At 48.6% G+C, this 12,646-nt stretch overlaps 1 protein-coding gene across 7 annotated transcripts in view; it reads left to right on the top strand.

The window, feature by feature from the left end:
• The window catches only part of VASH2 (vasohibin 2), a 38,387-nt gene extending 25,755 nt beyond the window's left edge, over positions 1-12,632 (top strand). For 3 of the 7 annotated variants that reach the window (XM_059412673.1, XM_059412674.1, XM_059412675.1), the window contains one exon: positions 9,598-12,632. In XM_059412673.1, the coding sequence (XP_059268656.1) occupies positions 9,598-9,667 (70 nt within the window). In that variant the 3' untranslated portion in view covers positions 9,668-12,632. Of the gene's footprint in view, positions 1-180; positions 3,356-9,597 lie in introns of those variants that run through there. The other 4 variants (XM_059412672.1, XM_059412670.1, XM_059412671.1 and 1 more) reach the window with 4 other exon arrangements.
• The last annotated feature ends 14 nt before the right edge of the window (positions 12,633-12,646 follow it).

The raw sequence follows: 12,646 nt of genomic DNA on the forward strand, positions 1-12,646 counted from the left end.
TGAGCAAATCCAGGAAGACCATGGCCACCCTTGATAGCCGAAGCCCGTGCCAGTTCTTTTCCCAGTTTAGACGTCAGGAGGGGATTCTCGAGGGCAAATATCTTGGCCGAGGTTTCAAGTGGATTGAGGTGTTACAAGGCCTTACTAATTCCTCCTAAAACCCTGCTTTCTGAGTTGCAGGGCTGGGTCGGGGATCACAGGGGCTCGAGGGGACAGAGGAGCAAGGGCTGAAAAGAAAATGCAAGGCCGCGTGACCCAGGGAGGACAAGAAGGACGGAAGCCCCAAGCCCCTCCCTCCCTCTCCAGATCCCAGCTTCCGCCATTGCCACAGACTAGAGCCCGGGACACCCTGCTTCCTAGAGGTGTGTCTGGGGGAGAACAGCTTCTCAGCTTCTACAGCAAGCAGGCTTTTCTCCAGGTAATCTTGATTTGGTGAGGAATCGAGAAAGGGAGCCATTTGGTACCGACCCAATAACTCCACCAAAATTCTAGGCCTCCTGCGGTGGAATGGCCAGGACTAGGGAGGTGGCTCTGTCACTGTGTTATTTTTTTCAGCATTACGTAAGGCCATCAAATCATTTCTAAATGTGTCGGGTGCTGTCATGAAGCTTGGGAGTGGCCCAGCGCGTGGAATATTACCATAACAGGCAAGAGGCCCATCCGCGGTGGGGTCCCGGCCCCTTTCTGGGCTGGGATAATTTTAGTGGTTTCGTATCCCTGCCGACCTCTCCCCTACAGCTGCATCCCTTCGGCCCTGCATTCCTCTCCGTTTTTGCACTCGTCTGAATAACCCTTCTGGAAAGGAGGATCAGTGTCACTGGGTTGACAGAAGAGTCAGCTGGGTGGAAGGGCGAACCGCAAAGGCTGCACTAGGTGTCAGCTCGGGGCAGGGCGTCAAGAGGGAGACAGGGACGCCCCTGCCCTCTACCCCACGAGTCCTTGTCAGCCTCTGCTCCCCTAGGCGTGTTTAAAGCGCCATCCCCACAGAGCAAATTGTTTCCTGTGGTTCCAAGAGAGGCAGGGAGACGGAGGTTGAGATCCATGTTTTATAATTATTTTTTAAAATTTATTTATTTTTTTTATCAGTAGCAGCCAGGACGCCCGCCCCTCACCCTGGCTGGAACAAGGGTTAGAAGTGAGGTGGGAGGAGAAGTTGTTATGATGATAGATCCTGCGGAGGGGCCGGGGCCGGGCCGGGCAAGGCTGGTAAACCTCCTGCAAAGCTCATCCTCCCCCGCTGAGAACATTTCCACTTAAAATGCCAGCAGTTCCCCGGTGGCTGCCCGCATGGACATGAAAGGGGCTCGTGCTCTTTGGAGTGACCATGTGGGACATTCTTCCCCAGTGGGGCAAGAGTCCCTAAGGACCTCTGAGAGCGGCTTTGTTCTCTCTCCGCCCTCTGGCTCCTCTTTCCCGCCTCTGTCCCTCCTCTGCTCTTCTTCGCTGTCGCTGTCGGTGATTCTCCTCCTCCCTTTTCCTCCCTCTTTGAGTTCCCTTCTTGGTCATCTGTCTCGGTGCGGACTGTGGCTCTAGGGAGAGTGGCCCACCCTGCTGGAGACCCTCAGGGTCACAGAGGCTACTAAGCCCCATCTCAAGATCAGGTCTCCTTTCACAGCTGGCCCCAAGCGGGACCAGGGAGTTCCTGCTCCGTTTTTTTTGTTTTTGTTTTTGTTTTTAAAGATTTTATTTATTTATTTGAGAGAGAGACAGTGAGAGAGAGCATGAGCGAGGAGAAGGTCAGAGGGAGAAGCAGACTCCCCAGGGAGCTGAGAGCCCGATGTGGGACTCGATCCTGGGACTCCGGGATCATGACCTGAGCTGAAGGCAGTCGTCCAACCAACTGAGCCACCCAGGCGTCCCATCCTGCTCCGTTTTTTATGAAGTTTCGTAGCGACACCTTCAGGCAGTTGCCCAAGTGAGGCTGTGAAGTGATAATGAAGTCCTAGAAAATCAGTTTGATTCCATGGGCTAATGGTATTGAACATATTCTGAGTGAGGCCCGAGAAGTCATTCCATTCCCCTTCCATCCCGGGTAAGAAAATGTCCCCAAAGGTAGGAAGGAGACAATGTCCTTAGCAAGCAAAGGAGAGGGGAGGCACAAAAAAAAAAAAAAAAAAAAAAAAAAAGGCAAGAGAAAAGTAGATGTTTAGAATGGTTGTGGAAGGGGGGGGAGAACTAAGCCAGGATCCCGGGTGATGTGGAGTTTCCTGCTAGGAGCCCAAAGGACTCCCCAACTTAGTTCTCCTGGGATTTCACAGGGTCTGGGGTCACCAGAGATGCTTGGAGAAGCAGGGTGGGTGATGAGCTCTATGAGCAAAGACCTCCTGACCTGAATGAGCGAAGAGCCTCTTGGGTTTAGACACCTTTGGGATCCCCAATGGGTTCTCTGTCACGGGCAGAAGAGGAGGCTGTGCCCTGGAATCTCCAACAGTGGCCTGTGGCTCTTGGTCTCTGGCCAGAGCCTCCTACCTTGGAAGGCCTTGAAAGAAGGGGCAGGGCTGGGAGAGTCCCTGCTGAGCCAGATCTCTTGGGTGGGAGTCCGTCCGCCCTGCACCCGCCAGCAGGATACCTCCCGTCCTAGGAATGGTCCTAGGAATGTGAGGGAGGAGCAGGACGGGCTTGGAATGAGGGTGACAAGTGGGAAGGAACCAGCCCGCCCTCCCGTGGCCCTCCAGCAGAGGCCTACCCAGACAGGACCTAAGTCCTAAACCGGTGCTCAGCCTGACCTGATCCCTGCCAGACCAGACGAGAGAGGAGGGCTTGAGGTCTCTGCTTGAACTTATAAATGCTGGGCCAGCGCCTTCCCTGCCTTAATCTGTTCCATACCCTTAACACGGAGGACCAAGCCGTCCATGTGAGAGTTGCTCCCTTCCTGGGTATCCCTTTCTAGAATCCCGAGTCCACAGGGACTAGAGCTAAACTGGTCTTCATGGGTGTGTCTGCGTGTGAGGGTGAATGAGTGAACCTGAGGGCGCTGCCCACCCTCCGGGGCTGCGACCTTAGGGGAGACAGGAGTAAGAAGTGGGAACAGGAGAGGTGGCCCGTGCTTCCCGATCAGGCAGCCCCGAAGTGGTCATAGATGGGCTACACCCCAGAAGTGTATCCTACTCAAATGGGAGAAACAAGAGGCAAATTTCCATCAGAAGAAAGGGAATGGACTTTGGGTCCAGTGGGAGCAGGAGCTGCTGTTCGTCCTGCTGTAACCCTGAGACCTACAGGGTACTTGGCACACAGTGTTACTTAGTAAATTCTTGTGGGTGAGTAAGTACCCGGCAAGTTGCAGGAGTCTTTTTCTCCCCTCCTGGCTGCCAGTCAGGCCCCCTGACCTCTGCTCCCCAGCAACTGCTGAGGGGAGAGGGGGCGGGGGTTGAGCGGGGAGGGGAGGAGATGCCCCAAACTGAGGCCTTAGTCAGAGGGACAGAAAAGGGATGGCGGGCTTGGGGGAAGCCCTGGAGGCTCTCCTTCTGCGTGACTGCTTCTTTTCTTAAACCCAGCCTCACACAGACACACACCAGCTGATCCGTTCATCCCTAGGATGTGACGTCCCCACTTGGTCCCCAACATGCTGCCGTGAACTTTCTTGTTCTGAGGCTTTTTGCGGCTTCACGATGCCAACACAGAATCTCTCCAAGCTCTTCGTGGACACGGAGGCTGCCTGAGGCTGTGTGCGAGTCTCGAGGGGCCACTCTGCCCGCCTAGGAGGCGGTTCACTGTCCCCGGACTGTTGAGGTTTAGGAGGCAGTGGTGAATACTACTCATATTTTATGTATAGATTTGGTTCAAGGCAATGAACCACAAACCAATTTAATATAAGATTGAGACACCCTGAAAAATTGGAAGTCCCATATCTATTCCCAGCTACCTGGGACAAAAGATCACATTGAAAATATAGAGTGTGGGGGCTCCTGGCTGGCTCAGTCGGTATAGTGTGCAACTCTGGATCTCAGGGTCGTGAGTTCAAGCCCCACATTGTAGAATTTACTTAAAACCAAAACCAAAAACCAAAAACAAAAAACCCAGAGTGTGAATTTCTAGCACCTGTCACAAGGATGGAAAACTCGGGTTTCTCTGCTACAGAAAACTTCTCTGTGGAACCACCATCCTGTCCTCCTCAGCCTACCTCCCGCCGAACAGCCCTTGCTGTAGCTGGAATGCAGGCCTGAGGTTGGGGTGAAGGGGACACCTAGGACCAGGCCATCAAGCGGTCCCCCTAAGTCACCCTGGATACGTTTACAGGACAACAGATGAGGCCGGGATTATCCGTTTGTGTGCTGAGGGAAGCAGCTCTCACGGGAACTTAAAGTCCCCTTCCCTGCTGCTTCTCAAACAGAAGGCTGGCCCAGAGCCCTCAGTAGGAAAATCCTCGGAGCTCTTTCCCTTGCATGGACTGGGAGGGGTTTGGAGAAAGAGAGTGTTCAGCCTAAAATAATAACCGTGCATCTGATGAGAAGTTCTGGGCAAGTGCAGATCCGGCTGAATCACCATCCCGGTGCTTGTGTTTCTTAAAAATAAATCCCTTTGTGGAATTCTAAGTATAGCCGGGGGAGCCCTTGGAAGAGGTCTCTCCACGCACAGGCTCGCCCAGCTCTGGCCCTGAGCGAGCTGCTGGCCAGGAGGGAGCAGCATTTCTGGCTGGGTGCACAGGCAGGTGGCCGGCTGATAACCCACTTCTGCCCTTCGCCAGGCTGGAAGATTGCAGCCAGCATCGCTGGGAGAGGAAAGTGTTTCCTCTTTCAGGCAGTTCACCGGGGTTGGGGGGGATCTCGGTGGAACTCTTTTTTCTGCCTTTTGTTCTTCCCTGGGTTCTGGATACCTGGGGGGCGGGGGCGGGTGGGCTGCAGAGGAAGGAGACAATCTAGTCCTTTTCCTTTGGAAGCCCTCCGGTTCTCCGTGCTTTGCCAACCCACTTTAGCTTTTCAAGCAGGCAGGTTCCCTGGGCCGCTTTCAGAGGTAAGATAAAGCCTCCCTGTACAGGAAGAAAAAAAATTGTTTTTCTTTTCTTCCTACTTGTTAGTTCTTAAAATGTCATCATGGTGACTAGAATTCCTGGCTTAGGACATTGTTAAAAATACCCCATGATGAAGGTAACGCAATGAAGCCCTATCCGCCGTTTACATGTTAATGAGAACTTGACCCAAGTTTAACTGAGAAGTACCGGCAATTCAACAGGAGGGATTCAAAGCTGAATGGACTTGATCCCTGTCCTCAATTTGTCTAGTCTCTGAGGCAGGCCAAAGGATAGGAGCCTGCAGGAGTCTTCAGCAGGTGTGCTGGCCAATAGGGGCGAGGAGTCATGCACTGTGAGGGAAGGAAGTCGGATACTTCGTGAGAGGAGTGGCCTTTGGGTCGGACTGTGGAGGGATGACCAGACATGGGGTTGGGCATTCCATGGCATGGCGCAGAGGCTGGAGTGGTTGTGGGGTCATCCTTCGATGCTGGAGGGATGCTTTGTGCGGGGAGTGGGAGGATGGGGTCCGTTTGCTCCCTGGTTAAGGGCATGGGCTCTGGATTCTGGGGTGAGTTCTGGCTCCCCCACTTGCTAAACATGCAGGTTTGCTTTAAGCAAGTTCCCTTTCAGGGCCTCGATTTCTTCCTCTGTGAAATGGGTAGGAAGAGTATCAGCCCCGTCAGGTTACGGTTGAGACTCCGTTAATCCCTGGAAACCTCTCAGAGCGATGCCTGGTGCCTCGTAGGGGCCAGCTAAATGAAAGGTACTTATAATGGTGATTTCTCAGCACCCGGAAGATTCCTGCCAGGGTAGGTAAGGGGAGTGACTGGTGCAGGTGCTAAGGAAAGGTTTAGAAAAAAGGAGTTCAGAGACCCCCCCCCCCCCAAGTTCAAGTCCATCTGTTTTCAAGGGAGCCAGTAGTAGACCAAGGGTAAAGGTAAAGGGTGAGGTTTTAAGAAACACACTCACTTTGAAGAATGTGGTGAAAATTCCGTTTCCTCCGAGCTGATGGGCTCCAAAGTGAGGGGCTCAGGTGAGTGGGCAAAAAATGGCTTCTGTGGAGGCCACATCCCAGGACTGAGCGGCCAGGTTTGTCCTCTTCTCCAGCCCCGGGACCCTGCAGCCCGTCCCGCCGCTGACGTCCCAGCCCAGGACTGAGGGACTGAGGGAGAGAAAATAGGTCGGCGCGGATCTACTCCACCACCCGGGAAACCATGCTGGGCTCGTGTCTTACTAGCGCTGTTCTCACAGAGGGAGGGCAGCACAGTGACTAGAGTTTCAGAGAAGGAGAAGTGGGACTCTGTTGAGAGAGGGGCCGGGTCGGGAAGGAAGGTGCAGGAACTGGGGTGAGCTCACAGGTGCGTGCTGTGGAGGATGCTGGAATGGGGAGCCACCGTCCAGGAGTGGCTTACTCTTGACAGACAAGGGGAGGTGTGAAGAGCCACCATGGCGTTGGTCCCGTGCAGGGCCCCGGGGGGAGGAAGACAGACTCTCATAAGTGAGTCTTTGGATTTGGGGTAGGGTATGGCTACTTCTAAGTGGAATCTAGAGAACTTCTAGGAACACGTGCTCACTCCCCAGGCGAAACTCCCTCAGGCCCACTCAACACCCACCATGACTGGCATCGGAGCTGGCGTTGTATTAGTGAGTTAACAGACGGACGTGATCCCGGTCAGGATCGGGTTTGGTGGAGGGTAAGGTTGGTGGGGGGAGGCTAGGACTTGGCTGGGACTCACCAGGATGGGAAAGTGGCTCAAAAGAGACAGTATGGGGCGTCTTACTGCTCCGCTTCTTCAGTGTCCCACCTTGGGGGCCACGGTCCAACCATCACTTCCACAAGACAGAAGAGAGAGCAGGAGAACCCAGGAAGGGCACATGCTCGTTGTCTTTGGAAGAGCTGTCTGGTAAACCTCCATGTCAATCTCGGTGGTTACAATTTAGTCTGATGCTTGGCCGGCTTCAAAGAAGCTGGGAGACGTGGTTTGTGTTTTTGATAGCTCTGGGCCCAGCTGAAAATTGGGTTTTTTTTACTAAGACAGAAGGGGAGAGTGGATGTGGAGGGCCACGTAACAGACTGCCCCACAGAGATCATTAAAAACATCAGATAAAGGAAAAAAACATTCACTACAAATTTAATTTGTTTGGATAAGGAGTATGTATATGGTCATGCAGATCTACCACCAGGAAAGGTAGTGTGGAAACTATATTTTCTTTTTTTTAAAGATTTATTTATTTGACAGAGAGATCACGAGTAGGCAGAGAGGTAGGTAGAGAGGAGGAAGCAGGCTCCCAGCCAAGCAGAGAGCTCGATGCGGGATTTGATCCCAGGACCCTGAGATCGACCTGAGCCAAAGGCAGAGGCTTAATCCACTGAGCCACCCAGGCAACCTGGAAATGATATTTTAATCGCTCTAGGAAATGTCCCCTCTATTTAATCCTATTGTTAAGTGAGGAATGGGGATACTTCAAATTATCCTTCGCCAAGTGAATTTTTTTTGATTGCTGAATTTTCTAAAAGTGTGGCCCATGGAGGAGGGGAGAAGTAGATTTGCCTTTCTAAGCACATTTGCCTTAGGGTGATGCTAACTTATGGGAAGTCTCCCTGAAGAAGGAAGTCCCATATTAGCTGTTTGACAAGATGACACACCTCACGCAAGGAAGCAAAACAGAGACTCTATCTCGGGCTTTTTGAAAAAATGAATTAGAGGGGCCCCTGGGTGGCCCATTGGGTTAAGCCTTTGGCTTAGGTCATGATCCTGGGGTCCTGGGATTGAGCCCTGCGTTGGGTTCCCTGCTCAGTGGGAGCCTGCTGCTCCCTCTGCTTGTTCTCTCTCCTTCAAATAAATTTTTTAAAAATAATAATTTAAAAAAAAAAAGAAAAAATGAACTGGATACAAATGGACTCTGAACCAGACTTGTCCACAAGAGCCCTAGGTCTCTCCATGTTAGTGGGCTGAGGGCGAGGGCAGAGATATAAACTTATGTTTGAACCTTCAGGCTGAAGCGTGCTCCCTTTAGCTGCCAGTTCAGGAATGGTCCTCACAGTGGCCCCTAGGGTCCACTCTGCCAGTGGCTCTTTCGAAAGAGAATGGCTGATCGCTAGGGCATGTATGGCTGGAGGACACCATCAGCCCAAAGGTCGGAAGCCTTGAGCTCTCTGGTCCGGTGAGCAGGGGTTTTCATGCAAGGAAGTCCAGGGACTTCTATCCTCTGCCAGCCGTATTTGTCAGCATCATCTGGGCACCCTCGGACCACGACCAGAGACAGAAACGAGAGGCAGGATTCCTGACCAGTAAAGCAGGGCACGTGGTCACTCTGAGAAATCAGCTTCATGCAGCACAAAGATGGGTAGGTTCATAAGTTCCTTAGCAACGCCAAGGAACAAGTTAGGGAAGGTTTCTCGACCACTTTGAATCATCAGGTTCAGAGGGGATGTTCATAGGCTGTTGTGGGAAAGGGGGGAGGGGTGAAGAGGAAGGGAGTGAGGGGAGATGAAGGCAGGCAGAGGGACAGGATGCGAATATGTAGGGCAGTAGAACTTGTTGCCAAAATTTGAGCCTCGTGTCCTTAAGTGGCCCCTCGATATTAGCTATTGATTTCTGGCTCTGTCAACACCACATGAGTTGGAGCACTTTCCTGCCAGGGGAAAGCTATTGGCTATGAGGAAACCCTTCAGAGGATAAACCAAGAAACTGTTATCTTTTCATTCTGGTCTCTTTTCTTCAAACACTTAAGGTTCATGGGTAGCCTAAAAGTATCTTCAGTCTTCTGATAAAAATGGCTGAACATGCAACTTTTGAATGTGAACTCCCTAGCCATACTGAACCTTAATTAGGTTTAGAAGCTCAGTTCTCTCTCAGCAGAGAAGGTAGGAGGCTAAGAAGTGGAAAAACTGTGAATGAAGTTGGGAGAACGCGTAGGCGTACTTTTATCTCGGGAAATCATTGAGGAAATGTCTTTAATGAAGACAGGTGATGTGCTTACTGATTTTCTTTTTCCAGCCTCAAGTACTTTCTGACATGATCTCACCTAAATGCTTATTCGTACTTGAGAAAATGTATTGAGGGAAAACAGAGGATTTGTCACAGAATGATTTTCCACACTGACATGCTTTTTCAGATGAGTTGGAAAGGATTTGCCCCGATTTTATGCACTGGGGCCTGGAAGAGTAATCCTCCGTCAGAGAGAGCCGAGGACCTCTCTGTGCGAACCTGGCACCTGAGAGGTCTTGTAGTTGCTGGATTTCCCCCAGGGCGTAAGCATCAGGAAGCCCAGGTTTCAAGGACAGTTCGGCTGAGGTTTTTAGTTCTACTGGATTACATGTGATTTGTTTTTAGATCCTTGCAAGGTTCACAGATACTGGGTTTCAGAACTTAGAGTGTGACCGAAGGCAGGCTTCGAGCTGGACAGACTCATCCGGCAACCTATCAGGTTTTTTTCAGCTCTACCTTGAAAAGCCTGTGAAAATGTTCTCTACATCCCATCAGAGTGGACTTGATGGGAACCAAGCGTGGGGAGGGGTGGGGTGTGGCGGAGCGCGCTGGGGGCAAGCACCTGAAGGGTCAAGAGAACAAAGTCAAGTTCTCCGAGTCAAATACTAAGTGATCTTTTTCTATCCCTTCCCTCTCCCCCATGCCTTTGACCCCTAGGCCCGCACTGCCTGAGAAGGTGGCTGACCTCAGCACGCTGAATGAGGTGGGCTACCAAATCCGCATTTAGGCAAGCCATATCAGCCAGCAAGAGGGCTTCCGTGGTGCTTCTCTCTGCACTTTACCCCAGCATTTCAGGAGGAACTGCAGCTATTTATTGAGAACCTGTGGATTTTATTTTTAAGGATTCACTTGGACATGGAATCGGAGTGGGTGGTAACAATTAACGTTGAAAGTCACGAAGGGGCCACCATGAAAAGGCTGAAGAAACCCCACTGGGGTTGGACTGTCCCCCTCACCACAGATAGAAAGGGTCATATGTAACTGTAGTTTTCTGTCTTCCCATTGACCTACTTTTATTTACTTGCTTTTGGACATGATGCCTCCTCACCAGTAGTAAATGTTCCTGAAACCCTCTCTCCCACTTTTGATATAGTAAGGTAACTCAGCCAGTATTAATGTCTTTTTTCAGCAATAACAGAGGCAAGAATTGGTGGGATTTTTTTTTTTTTTAAGCAGTCAATATTACCTCAGCATCTTGACATCAGATATGCAAATTTAATGGTGTTTTGTTTTTTTATATTCTATTTGTATTATTTCCCCAGTACTTCAGTGGGGATTTCCAGAAAGTTTGGAATTTTTTCCTGGTGCACACATATAATGGGATTAAGGTATTATACCAAGTGTTTTACTAAAAAGCACTGAAATTTTTCTGGCAATACGGGAAACTCTTTTCAGGACCTTGGAGTTACTTCTTAATCTTTCTTAAAGCATTCACTGACAGCGGTTTTTGTTTTTTCAAAACAAAAAGCACGATCCGAAGGTAGTCTGTGTTCTGTCACTAACATTTAAACTTTGCAAACTCCAGCAAAAAAAGCACAAGAGGTCACGGCACTGTGACACACATTTAGCAGTATTGCAAGGACCTCCAGCAACCACACACTCAGAAAGGCAGAGGCCAGGAGAGAATCGGCAGAGTCTTGAGAACCAGATAACCTTTCTGTTCATGTCCCATCCGGTTTTTAGACTCTTGAGTCAGGCGTTGGTTCGGAGGACTCACTGTTGTCAGGGAGGGGTCCTGATGTCTTATATTAAGACCAAAGGTGGCACATGTGGTCCCTTTCCAGGCCCTCTCTTTGAAGTACCACTTCATGACCTAGGAACTGGTATTGGAAAATGCGATGAATTAAGAGAAACAGAAACTTCTTTTAAATGGAAAAGTTTTCAGGTAGAGGGTTCTACCTTCGAGTGTGACGGAGTCCGTGAAGGACAGCGTGTCTGTATAACTTCGGACTGCGGGCCGCGGAGAGGAGCTCTACTCGTCAAGTGTGTACGTTGTCACCATCAAGAGTGTGCTTCTGTTTCGTCTGTTGTAGCTCGGCGGCTGTGCCAACACAGGAGGCCAACTCGCAGATGTACATGAAGTCTGCTAGTCAACACAAGTGTTATTTCAGTTGCCAGGACTTCCTCTCTGGCTTTCTTTGCCTGAAGGTGATTTTAGAATGGGGAGTAGAAAAATAATCTGCTCACTGAGATTCTGTACCATTAAAACCACTGAAGGTGACCTCATCCCTCGGCCATGTGCACGTGGGCTCCCTTTATGTTAAAACTCAGTAGCATTAATGGAAAGTGATTATTTTCTTGAAAAAGAAGGAAGTTTAGCGTCCTTTACGTGAAAAGGACCAAGTAAGTGGACATCTCAATTACATTAAAATAGAGAAGTTAAAAATTCTGAACTAAAATCACTCTTAAGAATAGTGTCAGTTTGAGTTAAGATGAGCTATCTTTGTATCTCTTCATAAGGCAAACTCATTTGCAGCCTCATGACCACGTCTACTGAAATATTTGAGTTGTTCTGAAACAATACTGACTTAGCTCTCTCTGTGAAAAATAAGATATGTGTATCTTATGTTTGCCAATCTGAAATTTTATTATCACTAATAGTACACCATTTATACCACGGTGATCTTTCTAAGAGCTTAGACTAGGATTTTCCAAGTTTTACTTAAGTACTGTCCCATCCAAAATACAGAATGTCATTAGCTGCAGAGCCCCTTTTTTTCCCCACAAAAAAGGGTAAAGAATAGGAACACAAACTATTCTAAGACGCTGATGTACAAGCCTTAAAACCACCGCTGGTTTGGTGATTCAATTAGTAACCTGATTTCCACTCCCTTCTCGATGGTAAGATTCAGTCCCCCAGAGCCAGGGTTAGTCACAGAAACATGAAAAGTAATTTAAAATGCTCTTAGTTTTCATTCTAGCTTTACTGCCTGTGGAATTATGTTGATTTCTAAAAGATCTGAGAAAGGGACCAGACTCTTCCATTCTAGCGCAGGTATTTGATTAAGATGATATTTAGGCAGGAACAAAACAAAACAAAAAATGACATGATTTATTCCCCCCAAAATTAATTTTAAAACTGGCTATTATTCAAAAAATAAAAGATAAAACTATGAGATGATTTGAATCTAGTTTTTAAAGTTATTAGTGCAAGAGAAATTTTATGCTTAAGCCATTATGGGGATATATGCAAAGTTTAAATGGATGACAGAAATCTTGATTTCAGACTCCATGTGCTGTTTTGAGTACACTTTATTTCAGAAAGTGATATCTAGTATTTTCTATACACTTTGAAATCATGAGCATTTCACTTTTTCTAAGTCAATTATTTCATAAGGATTTTATTAATAGATATTGGTAAATAGAACCTTGGAAATCTTAATTCTGTATTCTTACTATACCCAAGGCTTTTGTAAGCTATAGTTTTATGTACAACCTTGTACAGTTTTTTTGACACACAATTCAGAATCTTGTTTATTCTCTTGGACTTTGTTCTGGCCAATACATTTTTTTTAAACCTTTAAGGAAAACTGTGATTGTTTTAGTGGGTATTTTTCTAAGTAAAGGAAAAGTTGTATAATGGTATTTTAGAGAATGCCAGATAAGTGCATGTTTCAAGTTAATGTTTTTCTCATCACTTGTATGTTTATACACAGCATGGGACTTTAATAAAAACCATCCTGGAAACTCAAGGATTGTTTTTCTT

Source organism: Mustela nigripes, chromosome 10 (assembly GCF_022355385.1).
Source record: "Mustela nigripes isolate SB6536 chromosome 10, MUSNIG.SB6536, whole genome shotgun sequence".
Lineage (NCBI taxonomy): Eukaryota > Metazoa > Chordata > Mammalia > Carnivora > Mustelidae > Mustela > Mustela nigripes.